Genomic DNA, 24776 nt, shown 5'->3' with positions numbered 1-24776 from the left:
ACCTGCCTGCTTGTCCTGGGATAAGAAACAGTATGGTATGGTACATCAAGCCCTTTATCAAGAGCCAGATTTAATAGTATAGTACAAGTTGCTATTTACATGGGCCAACTATGTTCACATTTTAAATATGTATTTATGTTTATAATGTCTACAATTCTGTTTTTAATTTTTAAAGATATGTAATGTTGTAAACCATTTTGGAAATGAAAAGCAGTATATTTAGGCCTTAATAAACTTGAAACCAATAAATTCTGAACACAAATGTTTTATTTGGAATTACAATGAAACAGACAACCCAGTCAGAGTGACTTATAAAGAAGGTATTTTGGTTTAAAAATATATATTTACACAAAAAACAAAATCCTTTAGCTGAAACAGAAAAACTCATGAAAATGATTTTTGTTGCACCAAGTTTTAAGTACAGCAAATTTCCGAACTTTCCTGATTAACAGTACATAAAAGTTTGCATACACAATCCAATGAATATGGCCATGTGCAACTTCTCTTTAAAGCACATTACTCTAGGCAAGCATTTTTACAGTAAAAATGGAATGTATTGCATTCTAGATACCTTAATCATTTGCCTCCTGACCAATGCAAAATGTACAAGGGAAAAACTCAAAAAACACCTCAAAATTCAAGCACCTTAATCCCTTTGATGCCTGAAGTCAGAATTTTTGAATTGGAAAATGTATCGGGAGCTTGCAGGAGCTTCGAATTTCATACAAGCTTGGATTTCATACAATTTTAAAAAAAATTAACACTACATATTCAAAACATTCAAATTATTTTAATTGTTTAGAAAGATGCCGACCTGAATCCCGCCATATAAATAGTGCTACATGTTTCGTATATTAAGCACTTCTATACTTATAGTCAGAAGTGTGCCTTTCATACAGATTCAGCTTTCCTGAAGAAATCCCTCATGAATGGGAGAACTGTTTTCTCAAGGTAATCAAATTAAGTGTGCTTTTCTCTCAACTGTACCTTGGCATATGCCAATCAATCAGTTAGAAAACACACAGGTTTTAAGGCAGAATCATATTAAACATACTCTAGCAGTCAATCAAGCTGTATTCTACAAGTGCTTGATATTAGGCAAGGTGAAAACCACTGGACTCTTCTGTTCCTAGTTCTGCATCACATCCCTATCCCTTCCAGATTTTAGTCTCTTACCTGTACTGATCCCAGCGGTCAAACCAGTGTACCTTTCAGTGCCTGAGAATATAGCAATAGCACATACAGTATAAAACCATTTTGACACAGGAGACTGCTTAACAATGCAGAAAAATCTTGATTAACAATTGTGGCAGTTAAGTTTTGTTGGCTACATAACCCAAGAGAAATGTGCAGTTAGTCTTGAAACACCTGTTAAGTTCAGGCACATTTTGTACTTCTCCCATCCTCTTTTGCAGTTTGGCCTTCATGCCCTTGAAATTCCAGCCTCCTTGCTTGTCTTTGGTTCCCAAAGAGTGCTAGCCCATTGCTTATCCAAGCCAGCTGTTTGTTCACCTTCTGGTACTGTGTCCTCATGGCATGGCAAAGAATACACGGTATTTGCCCCTTACAAAGTATACAGTCAATGCCTCCCCCTCGCGACGTTGATATTGGGACAGCACTGACAGGGCAATATACTTCATTTTAAATATGTATACAGAAAAATGTATATTTAAATCATTCATGCCAACAGTTGAAAGCAAACCAAATCAAAAAAATTCCTTTGTCTCCTCCAGAAATTTAATTTAAACCTGATGAGGTACTAGTGTACAAAATCTTATAATTTAGCCAATCCCAGCATTATAAAATCTTGGTAAAAGGTTTCTTTACTAACAACATACATTTATACGTGTTATTTACCACAGCATCCACTTGCCACCAGTACACATACATTAGATGTTGCTGTGTCTCAAAAAGAGCCCCCTGAAGACTATCAGACAGTACAGTATGAACAGCTGGAAGGAGAATTTAAAGGAGATGAGTTTTTAAACTGTTGAAGATCTTTTTATTGCTATAAAGCATAAAAACAAACTATATAAAGGGACGAAAGAGAAAGCAGCTTGGTTATTAAGATAAAAATAAAGAGAACCAAGAAACAAATAGTAGTACAGTTATTTCTACTGCTTTTTATCACCTTAAGATCAACTTGCAAGTTAAATTAAAATGACTCCTGCACATTTCCCTAGGGTTGAAGTCTAAAAACTTAACTAATAAAAAGACTCCTTAAAATGTTCAACATTTATCATTGTCACTTTTGTTTTTTCTGGATTCAAACCTTAAAATTTATACCTTTTAGAATTATTTCTGAGTAGATATTAAAGAGATGTTCAAATAGTATTTTACAACGGCTGAAGAAGCTTTGAAGAATGATCTTCATTTCCGAGTGAGAGGAAGATGTCATTTCTTTTTATTGGCAGTTATTTACAATGCCAACGAAGAGGAAAGAGAAAGTATAGCTAGCAGTCTTTGGTTTAGCCTTCCTGGCCAAAGTCATCTGTAAATTTCTTTAATTTCTCCAGGTCCTTTTCATTTACTGTTGGTTTCGTATTGGTTGATGACCGCAGCATATCAGACTGCCAATGAAATACAAATACGCACTGATGAAAATGTGTTACAAACTATAGATCTTCAGCAGCTTTAAAAAAGAAAGATTCCCAAAAGAATTTGATTTGCCATACTAAGAAACCTAAAACGCAGGCCCATGAAACAGATGCTTGAGGTTTACCAAACATCTATTGGTTCTCCTATTGTTCTGCGTATATGGGTGTTCAGAGAGATGTTGAGGAACAAAGATTGTTTTGAAAGACTTTAACAGGTTATGTATTTTCCTCCCTTTAGAGCACAGACAGACATTTTGACTCAATAATGAAACTCCTATCAGCCTTCTAACATACCAGTGGTCTGCACGGAACCCAAAGAGTGACAGGTAAGGTCCTATCCAGGCATGCCTGCAGGAAGGCCAGGATGTGAGATCTCTATTCTTCATGATGAGAATTAAAGCTCTAAGCACAGTTTCTCTAACCAGCATAGAAAACACATCTCTCTAGCGCCTTCCGATTCCAGGTCATGGAATTCTATCTACACCAGTCCTTCTTGCATCATCCCTTTGGTCTGAGGCAGCTTGAATGGCTCCTCCATCATTAACCTACTCAGGTCCCTGTACCATGATTGCCTTGGCTAGTTGGGGCCACTAGGATGACACTGAATATATTGCCTATAATTGCTAAGGTACAACACATACAAGAGCTTGCGGAGCAGCAACCTATGCTACTGTCTTCATTTAAAGGGCTGTTGAAGTTGGGTATACCCCAAGGGTCCTTATTGTCATCAATTCTATGCAACTTATACCTAATACCTCTGGCTAGACACTGACACTTGGGATATTGACTCATTTTTTTCATCAATGATATACAGTTTAAAAAAAAAAATTTTAAGGGGGATAATCAAGAATCTGCCATCTCTAATCTCAGTGATAAACTGAGACAGTCAGTTGGCTTTCTGATAACCACCTTATATTGAATGTCGAGAAATCCTCATTAAAAGTGGATTTCTTGCCATCACAGGGAGTTAAAGGTCTCACCAGAGACTGAGGGTAAGTTGTCATTACCTGTTTCACATATCATGATGTTCAGTGTGATTTGGACCTAAGTTTAAAACCACAAATTGGCTATGTGGTGAAATCATGTTTCTATTACCTGAGGATGCTGCATCAATTAAAGCAAGTACACTTCCCCCTCCCGATTTGCGGTTTTAGGACTTGCAATTTCAATTATTCGCGATTTCCTAAAATCGGAAAAACTCCCTCCCACCTCCCAGACCTTACCTGGTGGTCTAGCAGATTACTCAAGATACTACGGGAACTCACGGCAGCTATTTTGGATGAATGATCTGCATGGGGCAGGAGCGTAGGAAGATAGCTTCTGCCCCAAAAGACCTCTAGACCACCAGGTAAGGTCCGGGATTCTGGGGGGAAGGCAGGAGGGAGGCGGGTGGGTCAGAGTCAGCCCAAAAGCTATTCGCAAATTTTCAATATTCGCGGGCCTACTCTGCCCCTAACCCCCGTGAATATTGAGGGAGGAGTGTATTGTCTGTGAAAAATTGACCAATTCATACATTTATCGCAAGCCTTTTAGATTATTTTAACATCTTATTTCTTGGTTCTAGTAGTTTATAGTTTATTTGCTTATAATCTGCTTTATTCAAAAGCGAAGTACAACAAAGCATGCATAATAAAATCAACACTGCAACAGTGAATATGTTTTTGGAGCAAGGACTTTGATAAACCCCTTACACAGCCAGTGGTGAAACAGGGATTTCCTGTCAGGTTTTCAGGGCACAGCAGCAGGATTGCGAGACCTGTGCAGTCTGCTTGGAATCAGAACCACGAGGAGATTACTGCAGCTAAGTGTCCCGATTTTCATTCATTTGCCTTGCCTTTACTATGAAGTCTAATTGAATGTACTGTAGCACAATTTCAACTGTACATAGATTGTGCATGATTACGGTACTACTGAACTAATTCTATTTATGAAGTCCAGTTTATGGTGCTGGTTTAAGATTTGAATATAAAAGTTAATGGACAAAGTGGAGGAGGTTTTTCACCTATGAAGCACAACTGAGGTTTTTCTCCACTTTGTTTTCATTTTTCTTTTTTGTGTTGTATAGCTTTTGGGGTTTGGATCCTTGAGCTGTGGGCTTTTGAGAGGGGTTCTGAGGTGTGTATAGAGAATGTGTAGAAATTATTGGTGAGTTTTCATGCTCTCTCTTCATTATTAAATTGGTGATTTCAATTACCCCAAACATTGACTAGATAAATGTTACATCAGGGCGTGCTAGAGAGGTAAAATTCCTAGATGTCAAACAACTTCTTGGAGCAACTGGTTCAGGAACCAACAAGAGGGGGAGCTATTTTAGATTTGGTCCTTAGTGGAATGCAGGACATAATACAGGAGATAACTGTTTTGGGTCCACTGGGAAACTGACCATAACTTGATCAAATCTGAGTAGATAACTGGAGTGATGCCGCTAAAGAAATCTATTATAAGGGCATTTAATTTTCGCAAGGGTAACTACGATAAAAAGAGGAAAATGGTTAAACGATTAAAAAGAAGCTAAAAGAGACTATGGCAAGGGTCAGAAGTGTAAACCAGATGTGGATGTTGTTTAAAATACCACTATGGAAGCCCAGACCAGTTGTATTCCACATGTTAGAAAAGGTGGAAGGAAGAGGAAATGAGAGCTGGTGTTGTTAAAAGGTAAAGTGAAAGAGGCTATTACAGCCAAGAAAACATCCTTTAAAGCAGTGGTTCCCAACCCTGTCCTGGAGGAACACCAGGCCAATTGGGTTTTCAGGCTAGCCCTAATGAATATGCATGAAGCAAATTTGCATGCCTATCACTTCCATCATATGCAAATCTCTCTCATGCATATTCATTAGGGCTAGCCTGAAAACCCGATTGGCCTGGTGTTCCTCCAGGACAGGGTTGGGAATCACTGCTTTAAAGAATGGAAAAAGGATCCCAATGGAGAAAATAAGAAGACATATAAGCACTGGCAAGTTATATGCAAAGCATTGATAAAGAAAGCTAAACAAGAATATGAAGAACAACTAGCCAAAGAGGCAAAAACTCATAGTAACAATTTTTTTTAGGTACATCGAAAGCAGAAAACCTGTGAGTGAATCCGTGAGACTGTTGGATGATCAAGGAGTAAAAGGTGTGTTCAGTGAGGATCAGGCCATAGCAGAGAGGCTGAATGAATGAATTCTTTGCTTCGGTCTTTACAGAAGAGGATGTAAGAAATCTACCTGAAAGGCTTCAAAAAACAAAAAATGTTACCAATATAATAAATAACTAGGCTAGAAAATTGGTAAACAACCCCCTATAAATTTCCAACAAAAATGACCTCCACAATTTAGATTTAACAGAATTTGAGGTATACAGTTAAATAAATAAATGAAGGGATTTCAGTACGGGCTAATCAACCCAGCTAAGTTGAACTGTACCTTGGCTGCTTGTTAATTAACTGTGATTTTTTTCTCTACACATTTTTTTGATTGATTAATCACTTCTTTTGATTTTGGGGGGGATTCCAAGTCCTTTATATCCCCTCTTTTCCTTCTTTGAATGCACACTTGCACTTTATATTTATACTAGAAATTTCATTTTAAATAAGAGAATAGATGATGTACGGGGCAGGGTTCATTTAGACCTTTGGTCTGGTGCTAGTCACCCATGAACACCTGCCTGGGGCTTTCTTGTGATTCAGAGGGTTGATTAGCCCGTACTGAAATCCCTTCATTCATTCATTCATTTATTTATTTAACTGTATACCTCAAATTCTGTTAAATCTAAATTGCGGGGGTCATTTTTGTTGGAAATTTATAGGGGGTTGTTTACCAATTTTCTAGCCTCAAAATCTACCTGAACCAGAAATGGTTTTCAAGGATGATGAGGTAGAGGAATTGATAGAAATCTCGGTGATCCTGGAAGACGTACTAAGCCAAATTGACAAGTTAAAGAGTGATAAATCACTTGGATTTGATGGTATATATCCCAGGGTACTGAAAGAACTCAAAACATGAAATTACTGATCTGTATCTTGTCGCTAAAATTGTCTGCAATACCTGAAGATTGGATGGTAGTTAATGCTACGCCAATTTTTTAAAAGGATTCCAAGGGAGATCCAGGGAATTCCAGACCGGTAAGCCTGACCTCAAGTGTCGGGCAAAATAGTGGAAACAATTATAAAAAATAAAATTGTGGAACAATGTAGACAAACATGATTTAATGAGACTAAGTCAGCATGGGTTCAGCCGAGAGAGATCTTGCCTCACCAGTTTGCTTCACTTTTTTGAAGATGTGAATAAACATGTAGATAAAGGCAAGCCGGTTGATGTAGTATATCTAGATTTCCAGAAAGCTTTTGATAAAGTTCCTCATGAGTGACTCCTAAGAAAATTGAAGACTCATGGGATAGGAGGTAGTGTTCAATTGTGGATTAAGAATTGGGTATTGGACAGAAAACAAATGGTAAAGTTAAATGGCCTTTTCTCTCAATAGAGGAGGATAAATAGTGATGTGCCACAGTGATCTGTACTGGGACCAGTGCTATTTAACTTATTTACAAGTAATCTGGAAATTGGAACTACAAGTGAGGTGATTAAATTTGCAGATGACACTAAACTGTTCAAAATTGTTAAAACGCATGCGGACTGTGAAAAACTGCAGGAAGACCTTAGGAAATTAGAAGACACCCAAATGGCAGATGAAATTTAATGTGGACAAATGCAGTGATGCACATTGGGAAGAATAATCCATATCATAGTTACTGGATGCTAGCGTCCACCTTGGGGGTCGGTACTCAAGAAAAAGATCTGGGCGTAAACGTGGACAATACGCTGAAACCTTCTGCCCAATGTGCGGTGGCTAGGAATTAATAGAAAAGGGATGGTAAACAAGATTCAGAATGTTATAATGCCTCTGTATCACTCAATAGTGCGACCTCACCTTGAATACTGCGTTCAGTTCTGGTCTCCTTATCTCAAGAAAGATATAGCGGCACTAGAAAAGGTTCAAAGAAGAGCAACCAAGATAAAGGGGATGGAACTCCTCTCGTATGAGGAAAGACTAAAGAAGTTAGGGCTCTTCAGTTTGGAAAAGAGATGACTGAGGGGAGATATGATTCAAGTTTACAAAATCCTGAGTGGTGTAGAATGGGTACAAGTGGATCGATATTTTACTGCATCAAGATTTACAAAGACTAGGGGACACTGAAGTTACAGAGTAATACCAATAAGAGGAAATATTTTTTCATTCAAAGAGAATAGTTAAGTTCTGGAATGTGTTGCTAGAGGATGTAGTAAGAGCGGTTAATGTAGCTGGTTTTAAAAAAGGTCTGGACAAGTTCCTGGAGGAAAAGTCCATAGTCTGCTGATGAGACAGACATAGGGGAAGCCACTGCTTGCCCTGGATTGGTGGTGTGGAATGCTGCTACTATTTGGTTTTTTGCCAAGTATTCGCGACTTGGATTGTGAAGATGAGATATTGGGCTAGATCAGGGATCTCAGAGTCCCTCCTTGAGGGCCGCAATCCAGTCGGATTTTCAGGATTTCCCCAATGAATATGCATGAGATCTATGTGCATGCACTGCTTTCAATGCATATTCATTGGGGAAATCCTGAAAACCCGACTGGATTGCGGCCCTCAAGGAGGGACTTTAAGATCCTTGGGCTAGATGGACCACTGATCTGACCCAATAAGGCTATTCTTATGTTTTTATGCTTTTGTTCACAGGGGCTCATATAGGGAAGGTGAGAAATTTAGTCTTCCTCTGCTGAGGGATGGTATAACCTACTAGTTTGGTCTGGTTTGACATCGCTGAAAATAAATTAAAAATTGTTCAACCCCTATTTCTCCTTTCCCCAAACCCTAATTCTGGTGTTCAGTGATCCCTGAATGAAGATTGACTGGTAATCTTGCAATGCTGGAGACCATCAAAGACCCAGCAGAAATTAGCCCTACAACACAATTGCTATTCTGTCAGGCCCAAATGGATCATTTTTTTGCAATATGTTTCTGCAATATATCTCAACAAAATCAAATTCAGATCCAAATGTGGGCATTAGGTGTAAGAGCTCTGCAGCCAAACCATAGGATTGCCTGTTGAGAGAAAGGCATAAATATTCCCTGCATGGTAACTAGTGATAGCAATTTAACATATAAACACCATTTTACTTAAGGTAGACTTACAAGATAATGCTGACTCCTAAATTTAGTAGTAAATTAAATGAAGGCATTTTCCAATAATTAAATAGTACATTATGGAAAGAAATTCTAACCATGGAAACAATGGGCTCCAATAACTTATCTCCTGGTACATCCATCCAAGTCATTTCAATTGCATTAGGGTCCCCTGGAGAGCATGGTGTGAGCAAGTCTTCCACAACAATATCTGGGTTAGACCTTGATGGGCCTCGTACCTTAAAAAGATATTTATGAGCAAAGAGAAAAATTCTCATTAAACAGTCCATAATTAACATGTGAGCACATTAAACAATCCTTAATCTGCTATCAATTGCTATGACAACATAAGTCTCTTTCCTATTAACAGAGATCTGGATTAAAAGTTCCTCAAAGTTTTGTGCCAGTTATTGTTTCTATTTTTGCAGCTATCTGCCAAGGTGCAAGGAAATGTCTAGGGAGAGGAGGAAGGAGAGAGTGATGGGGATGGAACGCCAAATTCTCAAATTTATTACTAGAGTGTGTTTGTGAGTGCTGTGTCCCTCGTATAAGTCAAGTTGGGGGCAAGTCGGTGGAACCAATCCCCTACCTAACTTTGTTTATCTGTTTCTCACAGATTAGAGGATGCATGCCAAAAAGGATAAACTTTTCTAAGAATCATAGTACATTGTTGGCAGCAGCTCCATAAATTAGTGGATACATCTCCATACTTTATCGCCCTTAACATTATATTTTATAAGAAAAATGGGAATTCATATATAGGAAGTGCTAAGTAGAAGAATTGGTTGTGTCTGGTTTTACAGATCTATTTGGGAGCAGAACTAATTTCTAAACCTAAAATTTGAAGAAAGCTGTAGCAAACTAATATCATATTTTCCAGCATGCTCAAATAAGGTACTTTGCATATAGACAAGAGTATAAACAGTGTTTTACACAAACCACTGGAGGTTGGTTGAAGAGATCTTATATAAGCTGGAAAGGTTGTGGATTAGTAAAGGATTACGATCAAATGGAGCTATCCCTATATCTAATCTTACTATAATGAGATCCAGAAAACAAATGCAGTAATCACAAAAGTGCATCTCCTGTCACAATATATTATCTTTGTGCTGTGCGGTGAGAGGCCTGTGTAGATTCCTAGGCATGCATCTAGCTCTTAACTAGTGGCTCAATATATTTTGGCTAAACAATGGAAACATAGTATGCCCCTCAAATGCTTGAAGCCTCAGTCATATGCATGGTACAGAAGTTAACCCACCCTTTGAGGGAAGGAGACCACATTTGCTGAAAGCTAAGTCTGCTATATGATCAAACAAATACTCATGATAAAGTCGATGCATATTAGTTAAGTTTCAAAAGGGGGATGTTGGGCAGGGGGAGAGAGAGAGGAGGATGATGGAGTTTTTAACATTTTTAGCATTTCCAAGCTTGGATAAATATTTGAAAAAGGATAAGTTCTACTATTTTCACCTAAACATATGTGGAATATTTAATAAATAGAGTTTAAAACAAAGTCTTTTTGACTGGTGCACATTTGCTACTTATTCACACGGAACTGTCTAAACATCATCAGAAGTTTGATCAGCCTTTTTCTATTGAATTTATACATTTCTATTTCTTTTTCACATTTAGAATTACTAGAACTAGAAAAATAGACATTAGCTCTTTAATAGACCTAAATGTACAAACTTTCTATATGGCTCCATTACTTGTGACTCAGTTTTCAGGGACATTTTCTTACTGTATTTACTCAAATATAAGTTGATCTGAATATAAGTCGAGACCCCCTTTCCCCCCAAAAAGGAGGAAAATGGTTGACTCGAATATAAGTCAGGCGGCTTAATATTCGAGGGTCCTGCCCTGTCAGGCACTGCACCCAGCCCCTCTCTGCAAAGCTTAGCACCCAGCCCCCTTCCCTCCATCCCTCCCCTGTCAGGCACTGCACCCAGCACCCTTCTTTCCTCCCCTCCCCCGTCAGGCTCTTCATCCAGCACCCTTCCTTCCTCCTCTCCCCTGCCAGACTCTGCACCAAGCACCCTTCCCTCCTCCCTTCCCCTGTCATGCACTGCACCCAGCACCCTTCCTTCCTCCCCTCCCCTATCAGGCTCTTCATCCAGCACCCTTCCTTCCTCCCCTCCCCTGTCAGGCACTGCAGCCAGCACCCTTCCTTCCTCCCCTCCCCTGTCAGGCACTGCAGCCAGCACCCTTCCTTCCTCCCCTCCCCTGTCAGGCTCTGCACCCAGCACTTTTCCTTCCTTTCTGTCACTCTGCACTCTTCCTCCCAGGCTCTGCCCTCTGTCCCCCACCCTCCCCGGCCCTATCTTCATACCTCTGCCGATCCGTGGTGGATGTGCAGGTGCAGCGGGTCCACTGCCGATCTGTGGTGGAGGTGCAGCGGGCAAGAGCAAGCTTTTCAAACTCCTGCCCCGCTGCTAACTGGCTGCGCAATCGAATTTCCTCATCTGAGCGGCTTCTCGACGCTCAGCGGCTTCCTTACTGGCTCCTGTGAATTCTGCACCTCCAGCACAGATCGGCAGAGGTATGATAGGGAGGAGAATGGGGGCAGAGCCTTGCGGCGGCATTAAAAAAAATTCTGGGAGGGGGCATTGACCCAAATATAAACTGGGACCCCCATTTTTGGGTCCAAAATCCCAATTTATATTTGAGTAAATACGATAATTCTACCCAAAATAAAACAGGAAAATCAGAAAATACTAGCAGTGCCAACTAGCTTCAGATTTGCTGCCCAACAAGAATGAATCTTAGGTCTTCTTTACTGCATTATCAGAATTTATAGTTCCAATTACACTCCCTAACAAAAGGAAATCTACAAATCCCTGCATGCAATAAGATAAACCCAGGACTGGATCAACTCTGGCAAGTGAATCTGGAGACAAGTGGTATTGCTAGCTGATCCATGGGATGGTCAAATTTTTCAAAATGCCAAAACTTGCAGTGGCATGTTGTTATGACCTGAATGAAGGGACTGAAGGGTTCTTGTTGACATGCTTTCTGTCTAGGTGGAAAGGATTAAATTTCCCGACTTTCAATCCCAGCCATTGCCCCAAGTACCACAGTTAGATTGTGAGCCTGCTGGGATAGATAGCATAATTTTCTCACCTGTAGCAGGTGTTATCTGAGGGCAACAGGCAGATATTCTCATATATGGGTTACATCATTTACAGAACCCAGCAGAGTCTAAATGTTTATTGTCACTTTAAAAATGTTAAGACCGACTGTACCACGCGCATGCTGGTGCCTTTTTGCCCAATGTCAGCTTATGGAACCAACTGGAGGAGGTGGGAGGGTTGTAAGAATATCTGCCTGCTGCCCTCAGATAACATCTGCTCAAGGACAAGCAGGCAGTATATTCTCAAATGTGAGACTCTCTAGCTGCCAGGATCATGCCTCTGAAAGAAGATTATTGACAACTACAATGAACCTGGCAAAACCAAAAGGGCTAGAGGAAAGTTGGCATCTACTATAAGTGGAAATACATTTTGTAGAACTGCTTGGATGAACTGACTTTACCATCTAGAATGATTCTCTAAACCAGTTGTTCCCAATGGGGGGCGCAACCACCCACACTGGTGGGCATTGAGAAGTCTAATGGGGGCATTTTGTGTCCAAGTCATGTTGAGGATCAGCCGCTGCCACGCCCCCTCCGAGCAATTGGTGAATCCAATGGCCACTGATGGCAGCACTTTCGTCTTTGTTTTGATTCTTCGACTTTTTGCCGCCACAGCAACATTCTTACCAAGTCCCGCACAACTGCTCCAAAGCTTCTCCTCTGACGCAAGTTCATAGTGTCCCCTAGTCTTTGTAATTGTTGATGGAGTGAAAAATTGATTCACTTGTACCCGTTCTACTCCACTCAGGATTTTGTAGACTTCAATCATATCTCCCCTCAGCCGTCTCTTTTCCAAGCTGAAGAGCCCTAACCTTTTTAGTCTTTCCTCATACGAGAAGAATTCCATCCCCTTTATCAACTTGGTTGCTCTTCTTTGAACCTTTCTAGGACCGCTATATCTTTCTTGAGATAAGGAGACAAGAATTGAACACAATACTCCAGGTGAGGTCGCACCATGGAGCGATACAGAGGCATTATAACATTATTAGTCTTGTTAATCATCCCTTTTTTAATAATTCCTACATCTTGTTTGCTTTTTTGGCCGCTGTCGCACATTGGGCAGAAAGTTTCATCGTACTATCTACAATGACACCCAGATCCTTTTCTTGGACGCTAACCCCCAGACTCAAGTAATCTTGATAGGCGGTATATAAAAACCTAATAAACTCGAAACTAGTATCCGGTAACTGTGATTGTGTTACTCTTCCCAATGTGCATCACATTGCATTTGTCCACATTAAATTTCATCTGCCACTTGGATGCCCAGTCTTCCAATTTCCTAAGGTTTGCCTGTAATTTTTCAAAATCCATATGTGTTTTAACAACTTTAAACAGTTTAGTGTCTTCTGCAAATTTAATCACCTCACTCATCGTTCCAATTTCCAGATCATTTATAAATAAGTTAAATAGCACTGGCCCCAGTACAAATCCATGCGGCACTCCACTGTTTACTCTTCTCCATTGAGAAAAATGACCACTTAACCCTACCCTCTATTTTCTTTCTGATAACCCAGTGGTTCCCAACCCTGTCCTGGAAGACCACCAGCCAGTCAGGTTTTCAGGATAGCCCTAATAAATATTCATGAAAGAGATTTGCATGTAATGAAGATGATAGAAGTGCAGATCTGCCCCCTGTATATTTATTAGGGCTAGTGGTCCTCCAGGACAGGATTGGGGACCACTGTAACAACCAATTCCTAATCCACAACTGAACTTTGCCACCTATCCCATGACCCTTTAATTTTCTCAGGAGCATCTCATGAGGAATTTTGTCGAGCTTTCTGAAAATCTTGATACACATCAACCGGCCCACTTTTATCCACATGTTTATTTACACCTTCAAAGAAGCCAAGCAAATTGGTGAGGCAAGATCTCCCTCAGCTGAACCCATGCTGACTCTGTCCCATTAAATCATGTTTGTCCACATGTGCCACAATTTTATTTTTTTATAATTGTTTCCACCATTTTGCCCGGCACTGAAAAACATTGAGAAAAAATACCCGAAAATAATAAAACCGTGGTGCAGATCAGATCAAAAATACTTCTGAGCAACTTGCTTGTAGAAAACAAAATGAAGGGGCAGGAGCAGCTCCCTAGGAAGGAGGTTGAGTGAAAACATGATTGACTAGTTTTCTGCAAGCAACTTGTTAGTTCAGATACAAGACCCTAGTTATTCAGGACCACTATGCCACACACACGACTTCCAACTCTTACAACACAAAATTCTATGCTGGTCACTTACTTTTTTGAAGTGAGTAGCTGATTGAACTTTTCTAACTGGCTGCATGAGTGCATCCCTTACAATGATGCTTATGTCAGCACCAGAATAGCCATCTGTTTTCTTGCCAAGCTCTCGATAATCTGCTTCTGTCAAACTGTTTGGTGTTGCTCCAAGATGTAGCTTGAACATGGCAGCTCGAGCATGATCTTCAGGCAAAGGAATGTAAATACGCTTCTCAAACCTTCAATGAAGGAGCACATGGACTGAATTAGAATACGTTATACACAAATGTACACTTATCTTCAAAGTAAAAATAACCAATTTAAGGACTACTATTTAACTCCAGAAATACAGTAAATATGCATCAGTATGTAAGAATACAGTAGAGGCAAATGGAATCATTGGTTATGTAGAAAAAAAATCTTATCTTCTCTCATACAGTTTTACAACATATAGAATAGAGAAATACAAAAAAGTGACAATTTAAAGTCCATTTACTTGTCATACAAACACTAAGGGCTCCTTTTACTAAGCTGCGTTAGGGCAATAACGCACAGAATAGCGTGCGCTGAATTGCCACGGGCTAGACCTTAACGCCAGCATTGCGCTGGTGTTAGTTCTAGCTGCGTAGCGCGCGGTAATATCCTGCGTGCGCTAAAATGCTAGCGCACTTTAGTAAAAGGAGCCCTAAGACTACAGCTAATTTTTAACATTGCTCAAAGTCACTTAAAATAGTATAAAACGATGACTAGTTAACACATTTAGCTATAACAGTTCTCTGAAACAATTTTCTTGTATTAATATTTTCCATTTATAAAATTTTCCAGATAGCCCTTTGAGAAAATATCTCAAAGCAGTTTACAATAAAGTAAAAAAATAAAATAAAAATTAACCAAATATCTAGTCTATAATCAGAAAACTAAAAGTAGTCAGCATCAGGACTGTAGTCGATACACCAAAACTTACCGATATTCTTACTGACTCCTACTGATATTAGGCTTTAAATTTTTTGTTGTGGATCTAAAGTACTGGTAAAAGTTATATTTAAAATTATTTACCAGTACTTTAGATCCAGATTAAAGTATATACTATACACTGTGAACCGAAACCCCCGTCCACACCAAAATATTTTTTTTGTCGTATTTTACACAGAACTCGGCTGATTCTTATAAAATTTAGTGTTTCATGTTGTGAATGAAGTTGATGTAAAATATTGTAAATATTTCCCACCGCACCACAATACTATCTTGTAAAAATGAATTGTTGCTATGGGATATGCGCAGAAGCAAACAATAGTTTATAAACGGTCTCTGTATTAAAATGGTTTTCACTGCAGAAGAACAAATTCTGATAAAGAACTTGGTATTGCTAAAAGCTTACAGCAGTTGATGATTGTTGAAAGAGTTCCTACAGAAGGGTTGGAACAAAATTGGCCTTGATGTGCTGCTAAGCAAAATCTGAGCAATGTGGATCATAAGCCAGGCAGCGGACGACCGTGCTCAATTTGTATACAAGAGCACATTGACATTGTACACGATCTTGTACCGAGCCAGGACAATGCGTTGAAAACCAACCGAACAAATCGCCAAATAGCAAGCGAAGCAGGAATAAGTCAGATATCTGGTTAGGATAATTCATAATGATCTGAAATTAAAGTATCTTAAAAAGCATTGTGCCCAAGAGTTAACTTTACACAACAAAAACACACCTGAAATGGTGTAAGCAGCTTTGACCAAGTAGATAGAGAACAGAATCAGATTCATTAGGCTTACAGATCAGTGTTCTCCCTAGTGCCTTTTAGCCAGGCTCTCCGCCCGGCTAATTTAGGTGAGCGCCCAGATTTCATCTGTCGTGAATCCTGCTGCCGTCACTGCTCAACATTAAAAAAAACCCTCTCTCACCGGCTAGAGGATTCCCCGGGCTGACTCGGCATAGCCTGTAGAGCCGCCGAAAGTTCAGTGTTAGAATTATTTTTTTTTTAAACGGCGGCAAGCAACTTGAACCCATGCTCTGGGGCTCTAATGGTATCACTGTACGTGTCGGCTTCCCTCTGAAACCGGAAGTTACGTCCTGAGGGGGGGAGGGGGAGTAGGGAAGCCGCACAGACAGTGGTACCATTAGAGCCCCAGAGCATGCGGGAGATAGGTCAGCGATGGAGGAAAGCTTACAACTTGCTGTTCTTGCTTGCTTCGGGCCTTTCTCACTGCCGGGTCCTGCCTACTTTCTGTTTCCGAGAAGGCAGGACCCGGCAACAAAGAAGATCTGAAGCAAGCAAGAGCAGCAAGTGGTAAGCTTCCCTCCGTCACTGACCTGTGGGTTAGCGACAGAGGAAAACTTACAACTTGCCTTAGTTTGTCTGTAGCAAATCTGCCGACGGGTGTGTGAGATGGGGGGTGGGGGGGGAAGAGAAAATAATTAATTGGGGGGAGGGGGGAAAAGAAATGCTGCTGCACCCAATTGGGGGGGAGGGGGGGAAGAGAAATGCTGCTGCTGCACCCAGTTGGGGGGAGAGGGAAGGAGGGAGAAGGAAGTCTAGGGAAGGGAGAGGAGAGGAAAGAGATGCCAAGACCATGGGAGGGAGAGAAAGGAAAGGAGACACTAGACCATGGAGGGGGAAAGAGAGATGTCAGGGCATTTGGGGGTGGGGAGGACATGGATGTCAGACCAGGTGAAAGGAAGGAAGGAGGGGGAGAAAGGAAGGAGAAGAGATGCCAGATAATGGAGTGGGAGGTGGAGATGGAAGGAGAGGAGAGAGATGCCTGGGCATGGGGGAGAGAAGGGAAACTAAGGAGACATAAAATGCCTGCCAGAGGGAAAGGAAGGAGAGGAGGTGCCAGAACAAGGAGGGAGAGATAGCAGAGAGATGCCAGGGCATGGGGGGAGGGAAGGGAAGGAAAGAAGAAGAGAAGAGAGAGATGCCAGAGCATAGGAGAGGGGGTAGAAACAAGAAAATGGAGATGGGGTGAAGCTGAAATGAATCATGTATAAAGGAGAGAAAGGGCACAGGATATACAGTTTATTGAAGGGACATAGAAAGAGGGAAGATGCCATATGGAAGAGAGAGAGAGAGGGCGGACACTGGATGGAAAGGGAAGAGAGGGTGGACAATGGATGCAAGGGGCAGACAGTAGATGGAAGAGGTAGAGAGAGAGAGAGGGCAGAGGTTGGGTGGAAGGGGCAAAGAGAGATGACAGATGTTACATGGATGGGAGAGAGGACAAACATTGAATAAAAGAAGAGAGTGAAGAAAAGATGATTAAAGCAGAAACGACAAAAGGTAGAAAATTTTTTTTTTGTTGTTGCTTTATGTAGAATCAAGTAGTATTGTAACTGTATTGATTAAAGTTTATCAATAGGAAATGGAAATAAGGCAATTTTGGGGGGGACTAAACCCTTTCCTCAGGTCAGGATATCATAGCAGCAGTATACTTTACTGTCTTGAAGAAAGATTTGGCCTCTGAAAGCTAATTACTACTAATTGAAAAATGGATTAGTCCGATAAAATGGTATTTTCTTATTTCTAATTATTTGCTTTATTTCTATTTGTTAATTTGTAAAGTGGCGATTGTTATGTAGCAATTTTTTCAAATTTACATCTACTGTCTTTATATTTTGCGCAGTATTAGAGGACATGTGTCACTGTTTCTGTGTTGTTTGCAATGTATGCAGAGTCTGGTTTCTTAACGGTTCAGTTTAACTTTTGTCTACATATTTATATTTTTAGTTTGTGATTATTCCATATTGGGCGAGGGTGTATCTGTGTTCTGTGTGTATGAAAAGAACATGGTTTTTTTGTTAGCATCAAGTGTACAGGATCAACTGACTGTGTAGGATCTGGCTTGTTTAGTTTTACAATGTGTGTGTTGGTATTCTAGTGCTCACTGCAGTGTTTAAAATGCTGCCTTTTCCTAAGTGCACCCTTGTTGTGTGACTCATGGATTATTACTAAAAATAACTTTTTTATACAGAGGAGGGGGTTATTTAAAAATGATCAGCACTGGCTATCATATATACTAGGTATGCCACTGGATTTAATGACCCTATTCTAACTTTACTGTTGACATAAGTGGTGTTGTCCACCCCCCCACCCCACAGTATAAAGAATTAAATTTAAAAAAAAAATGTATTAACATCAAGCAGCTTTCAAATGACATCATAAGCACATAGAAATAAAATATTTTTAATACATTGATAATTATTACCTGCATCTTTACCTAAACTGTTTTGCCCTAGCTCTCACTTTGATCTTTATCTACTACTTTTTTATTTTGCTGTAGTGTAATCACACAGGTCTCCTTCAAGGCTCGGTAACACCTCTCCATAAATTATGTGGAAGAGGTCTAGAAGTGGGGATTGCATCTATTTCATATCCTCAGTAAGACCTCAGGAAGGAACCTAGTGATCAAAACATTATTAGAAATGCTGTAGAGCCGTTTCTTGTATGACTGGATGAGCTATATTTATCTTTTTTTTTTTAGTTGTTTAAATTCATGCGGAAATAAATGGCTAGATTGAACCTGATGACTTCATTAACGCATTTCCCTTTTTTAAACCTCTATACCATTTGAAAGAGGGCAAATATCTAATTATTCACCTCCAGAATTGGATACTTCTTAAATTTAGTAAAAATATTCTGGCACAACTGTCAAACCTTAAAAAAGGAAGTCATGTTAAGCATTGGAAAATAATTAATTATAATTAACTAATAAAAATAGTACATATTTAAATTTTCCCCACAACCAAATTTCCCCCTCCCACCCCACTCCACCCAGCTACTTTTTCATGCCACCCGGCTGGAAAAAGTTTCTGGGGAGAACACTGCAGATGAAAAGATATTTATAGTAGCTTCACCAATTAATACAGAGAATAATCAAAAGTATATGCCTTCAACAACACGGAAGCATGAGGTTAATGCCAAATGCATACTATGGACTGGACCAACCTTCATCCAATCAGTGATTGTCTCAGTCACAATATCGAAACAGATTCACAGATCTGTTCTTCATCAATTCTGGGATTAAGAACAATGGCAGCAAATACAACAACAAAGGTGACCAATTGGTATTCAGTCTCTTTATTGGTAAATAGACTCGACACGATCATGTTTCGGCCCACAAAGGCCTGCCTCAGTTAAAGTGTACATTCATCTCAACATTAATAAGAGAAAAGAATGTACACTTTCACTGTTTAATTTTATATTTTTATTTATATGTTACATTTAGACTCCTGAGGCAGGCCCTTGTGGGCCGAAACACAATTGTGTCGAGTCTATTTACCAATAAAGACACCAATTGGTCACCTTTGTTGTTGTATTTACTGTTCACCTCTGTGAGGGCAGTTTCTCCTGTTCCTATGTTAAGAACAATGGCACATACTACTGGGACATCTTCTCGATGCAGAAGCTGTTGCCCGTGATTTGTCGTATGTTAGCAGACTGCTTTATCTTCCAACAGGACAATACTCCAGCACATCAGGAAAAGGACACCTCTGAACTGCTGCATCAGGAGACATCATACTTCACTTCATTGATTCAGACCTCTGGCCTGCAAATTCATCAGACCTAAACCCAGTTGACTACTGGATCTGGGAGCTGATAAATGAACACGTCTACCAGACAGTGATATCTGACGTTTAAGACCTTAAACAGCGCCTCATCTCTGTTTGGGCTGAGCTGGAGCAGAGTGTCATTGACAAGCCCATTGAACAGCGGTGGCTAAAGGGAGTCCACTTCAAACATCTGCTTAATTGAAGCATTATATTTTGAATTTACATTTTTCTGCAAGATATGCCATAAAACATTTTGATTTGTTTTTATTCAGTTCACAATTCATTTACACAAGACAGTGTTGTGGTGTGATGGGAAATATTTATAACTTTTTACATCTACTTCATTCAGGACACAACACACTAAATTTGATTAGAATTGGCAGAGCTCTGTGGAAGATACAACAAAATACATTTTGGTGTGTTTTGTTTCAGTTCACAGTGTATATAGGTACATTTTTTATTTTATATATTTATTTATTGATTTAGAAGCTGGAATTGGTATATTTTTACTGCTTCAGACTCTATTCAAAATTGCTTCCGACTCCACAGCCCTGGTCAGCAGAAGTTAGCAGAGATTAGAACAGCCAGCCCATCTACACACCATCTCAAAAGCCCAAGCCTGCATTTAAAAGTAAAGAGAACATAGCTTGTTAAATCAAAAGGAAATGAATTCCAAAGGGAGGGGGCCAAAGGAACTAAAAAAAGAAGTGTGTGAAATCTATAACTAAGCTACTGATGATGAAAAAACAGAAAATAGGTAAGTCTGATAGGCTGCATGATGCTCAACTTGTACCCTAGTAGCAGCCTTAATATGTGAATTCAAAGAGGCATGTAAGTATATCTCTGCCAACAAATATATTGGTGTGAAAGCTTCAACTCTTGCTGCAACATATGGAACGGTTAGACTGCAGACAATTATCAGCATTACATAGCTTTACACCTCTAGGTCACTGGTTCAAATTCAGCTCAGGCCAGTAGAAACTTGAGTGGCATACATGAAAAACTGTCTCAGTTCCTATTCAGGGGCTAAGGCAGAAATATTCCCATCACAACTCCTGACAAACAATTACAAACCTAAATTCTGATGTAAATGTTATCACTAATTTCTGGCCAGGACATGAGGAAGAAGAATCGACTACAGTGAATTTTGCCCTTGGAAGTGAAACAAATAATCTAAAATCCATTCAGAGGTTCTTAAGGCAAAAAAAGAACAAAGCTGCCCTACTGGAGTTCCTCATACATAAAACACCTGACGCTGGTTGGCACATCAAAGGTAGGAGTCTGGTCCAATTCTGAGGAACCAATATTACCCAAGCATTTATGGGAAAAGACTGGAAAGAATCACCTTCTAGGGATTAAGTGGAATAGGCGTGGGGGATGAAGAAACACTGAAGCACTGAACTACCTTTGAAGCACCTAAATACCTTAGTAGAAAAACTTCTTCAAAGTTATCCTGAGGTATAAAGACACTCAAATGCAATCACCGATGCCAAACATCTTTTGGTGTACCCAAGAGCAGTACAGCAAGATTTATTAGCACAAGTAAGCCTGGGCAATGGTTCAAAGATTATATCTTAGATCTGTTTAATCCATGCTACATAGTGTTTTTGACAAATCATTGCAGAAAAATGTTGGATTCATCAGCAGATAATGGCTAGGGTTTTAACAAGGATAGAAAAAAATTGTACATTAGCAGAAAATGGTTTACTGTAGGAATGAGCAAGTGCAGATATGTGCTAAAAATAACCAAAAGCTTTAGGGCTCCTTTTACAAAGCTGCTTTAGGGCATTAATGCGCGGAATAGCACGCACTATATTGCCCCGCGCGCTATACGTTGGTGTTAGTTCTAACTGCATAGCACGCAGTAATATCCTGCGTGCACTAAAAATGCTAGCGCACCTTAGTAAAAGGAGCCCTTAGTGGCTAGCAACATGTGCTGTACAGTTGCTGTATGTACAGAAGTTATAGAGTGTCTATGCCATCTTGAAAATCTTTCATGTTCTTTCCTTTTAATTTTATTTTTTCACTTCATATACTATATATTTTTTATTTTTCAATCCTATTTATTTTTTCACTTATTTTTCCACTTTTTTTTACTTCCTACTTGTTCTTACTTTTCTTTTATTATTTTTCTCTCTCTTCTTTTTTCTTGGTTCCTTTTTTTTCTCTGTCTCTCTTCCTACTTTTGCAGTCATGAGAAACCTGAAGCAAGTCAGAAAATTATTCGACAGAAAACAATCCAACTCTTGATGCAATTCCTATAGACTACTGCAACATACTATATCTCCCCTGCAGAGCAACCATGATAAAACAACTACAAACAATACAAAACACAGCCCTAAGACTGGTCTACTCGCTGAAGAAATTCGACCACATCACAGAGGCATACCACGACTCACATTGGCTCCCAATACAAGCGAGAGTACACTTCAGATTTTACTGCCTACTATTTAAAGCAATAAACGGAGACAGCCCAGCTTATTGGAACAATCGACTAATTCAATCCACCTCAACCAGCCACTCAAGCTGCAACACTCGACCTCCAACTCTACAACCTATTGACCTCGACCACAGACTACAAAACCTTCAAAAAAGAAATAAAAACCCTTCTATTCAAAAAAACACATAAAACCGAACTAACTCAATCAGAAATGTCCCAAGCATTACCTGCAACTACTCCATATGTACTTCTAATACCATGACAATTCAAATGTAATCCTTAGCAACTCAAAGAAATGTACAAACTATTCCCTAAATACTTCTAATGTCCTGGCAATCCATTTGTAATCCACCTTGAACCGCAAGGTAATGCGGAATAGAAATCCCTACTGTAATGTAATGTACTTTTTCTATTTTTTTCTTTATTCTTCTTGATCTCCTTTTATTCTCTTATTTCATTTTTACCTCTTTTTTCTTTCTTCTTTTTCCCACTTTTTTTTCTTTTCTCCACTATTAAGGTTCTTAATCCGTATCATGCATCTTTTGCAGGCCAACTATATAGGTGATTTTAATTTTTTATAAGGTCAAGATTCAGGTATGTTTCCCAAATAAAAATTCTGCTTCAATTTAATTCATTATAATTTCTAAGCTTTCAAAATTTGGGGGCCATTGATAACATATTGTAATTAGACACCTATTTACACTAAAAGTATAATTATAATAATGGGAAAGGGGGGATATATTGCTATATTATTGGTTTAATTATTATTTTGAACACATTACATGTATGATATGTTTGATTTACAATAATTGTGGAAAGGGAGGGTGTGGGAGGGGCTTAAAATATGTATTGAAATAATATAGGAAAGAATTTCAAGTGATGTATATGATTTAATTGATGTAATATTGTACACTTGATATAAGATGAAAAAATGAATAAAGAATTGGGGGGGGGGGGAAATTGTAATTGACAAGACATCAAATATTTGATGTTTATTAGACCTGCTCTATGTATTTAAAAATTTCACTAAAATTCAGTCAGACTGAATTTCTCTGCATATAAATTATCAACAACAAATTTCATTATTTTATTATATATTTTTATATGCTTCTAATCAAATTATGTACAAGGTGAATGGGTCATTTAGAATACATCAATAGTATGTATGTACCTTGAATAATAGATCTTTATTGATCTATATTATTATATATATGTTCATGTACATTTTTATGTCCTAATATGTCTGTATCCTTTTAACAATATATGTGGCAAAGCATTTCATTTATATTATTTTCATCAAATTTATTATTTTCATTAGTTTTATTAACCAAATTTGTGTTTTTATTATGCAGGATATTACATTTCAAACTTGCTTTTCAAATCTGTATGTTGTTCTTAAATGTGTATGTTAATTTGGACATAGATGTTTGTTTGTCCAATATTTTTGAATTATTTTATTTTCAGACTCCTGAAGCAGGCCACAGTGGCTGAAACATATACATGTCGAGTCTTAATTGATGTAATAAAGACATTGAGCACCACAGGTCACCTTTGCTATTTCTCTTGCTATGTTGGTGCATCTGTTCTATGCGATATATCAAATCCAAACTAAAATGCAACTGCTGCAAAAGTCCATCACCTCTCTTTCCTGTCCCACCCCTGTTAATAGTAGGTAAAAGTTACCTTCTGCAGCAGTTATAGCTGTTGTAGTAGGTTTTTGTACAATTAGATTTGTCAATATTAGACCATTCTTTTAAAATCTGTTCAGGTCCCATCAGTTCTTTAGAAAGCACTGATAGATACCAATCATATCATACCACAGATATCTTACTGGATTGAAGTCGGAACTATGATTGGACCACTCAAGGGCATTTACCATTTTGTTCCTTAGGCATTAAACTGTTGCTTCAGCTGTGTGCTTTGGATTTTTGTGATGCTGATGGGTGAATTCCATTGCAATTTTAGCTTTCTTGCAGAGGGCAGGAGGTTTTTTCATTAATTGTCCCTACAAATCTGACAAGTACCACAGTCCCTGCTGATATATAATGTAACATGATGCTGCCACCATCATGCTCTGCAGTAGAAATGATGTGCTCTGGTAATGCAAAGCATTATGTCTGGCACAAAGTACATTAAGGCCCAAATCAATCTATTTTAGTTTTGCAAGACAACAAAACTTTTTACAAATGGCTATAGTACCTTCAAGTGTAACTTTGTACACTTCAAATAGGATTCAAGGTGGACATGGCTTTGTTACCCTACCATACAGGCTAGATTTGTGGAGTGTTTGGCATATTGTCACATACTCACATTGACCACTTTGACCATGGAAGTTTAATTCAAAGGCACTACCTTCCTTGATAAGGCTCTTTAGTTTGGAGGAACTGCCTCATCTAGCCAGGATCTTGGTGATGCCTTCCACTACTTAACAGTTCATTCATATTGTACTGCAAGCGAGAGCCAGACACTAATTCTTTTACACCCATTCCTTGATCTGTGCCTTTTCATAATTTGGTTCCCAATTTCTTTTTCAGCTCCTTAGTGCTAATGTTGGCTCTATTTTGAAATGCACATCCCAGCAGAGGGAATGAACAGAATTACTGAATTTATACTGTCATCACATCAATCAGTACAATTTAACACACGGAAAAAATACACTGTGTACTTTTAAAGGTAAATGGTTACTTACAGAGCTTATAA

At 39.0% G+C, this 24776-nt stretch overlaps 1 protein-coding gene across 1 annotated transcript in view; it reads right to left on the bottom strand.

Annotated features, from left to right (window-relative positions):
* Window positions 1-249: 249 nt before the first annotated feature.
* Window positions 250-24776, bottom strand: part of VPS4B (vacuolar protein sorting 4 homolog B) — a 132423-nt gene continuing 107896 nt past the window's right edge. Inside the window, exons 9-11 of the mRNA XM_033935302.1 lie at window positions 14111-14330; window positions 8837-8977; window positions 250-2570 (exon numbers count right to left, since the gene is read on the bottom strand). Of these exons, the coding sequence (XP_033791193.1) occupies window positions 2469-2570; window positions 8837-8977; window positions 14111-14330 (463 nt within the window). The 3' untranslated portion in view covers window positions 250-2468. The remainder of the gene's footprint in view (window positions 2571-8836; window positions 8978-14110; window positions 14331-24776) is intronic.

This window comes from Geotrypetes seraphini, chromosome 2 (genome assembly GCF_902459505.1).
Source record: "Geotrypetes seraphini chromosome 2, aGeoSer1.1, whole genome shotgun sequence".
Classification (NCBI taxonomy): domain Eukaryota; kingdom Metazoa; phylum Chordata; class Amphibia; order Gymnophiona; family Dermophiidae; genus Geotrypetes; species Geotrypetes seraphini.
The sequence above is the reverse complement of the archived record's forward strand: the minus strand, read 5'-3'. Positions and strand labels throughout refer to the sequence as shown.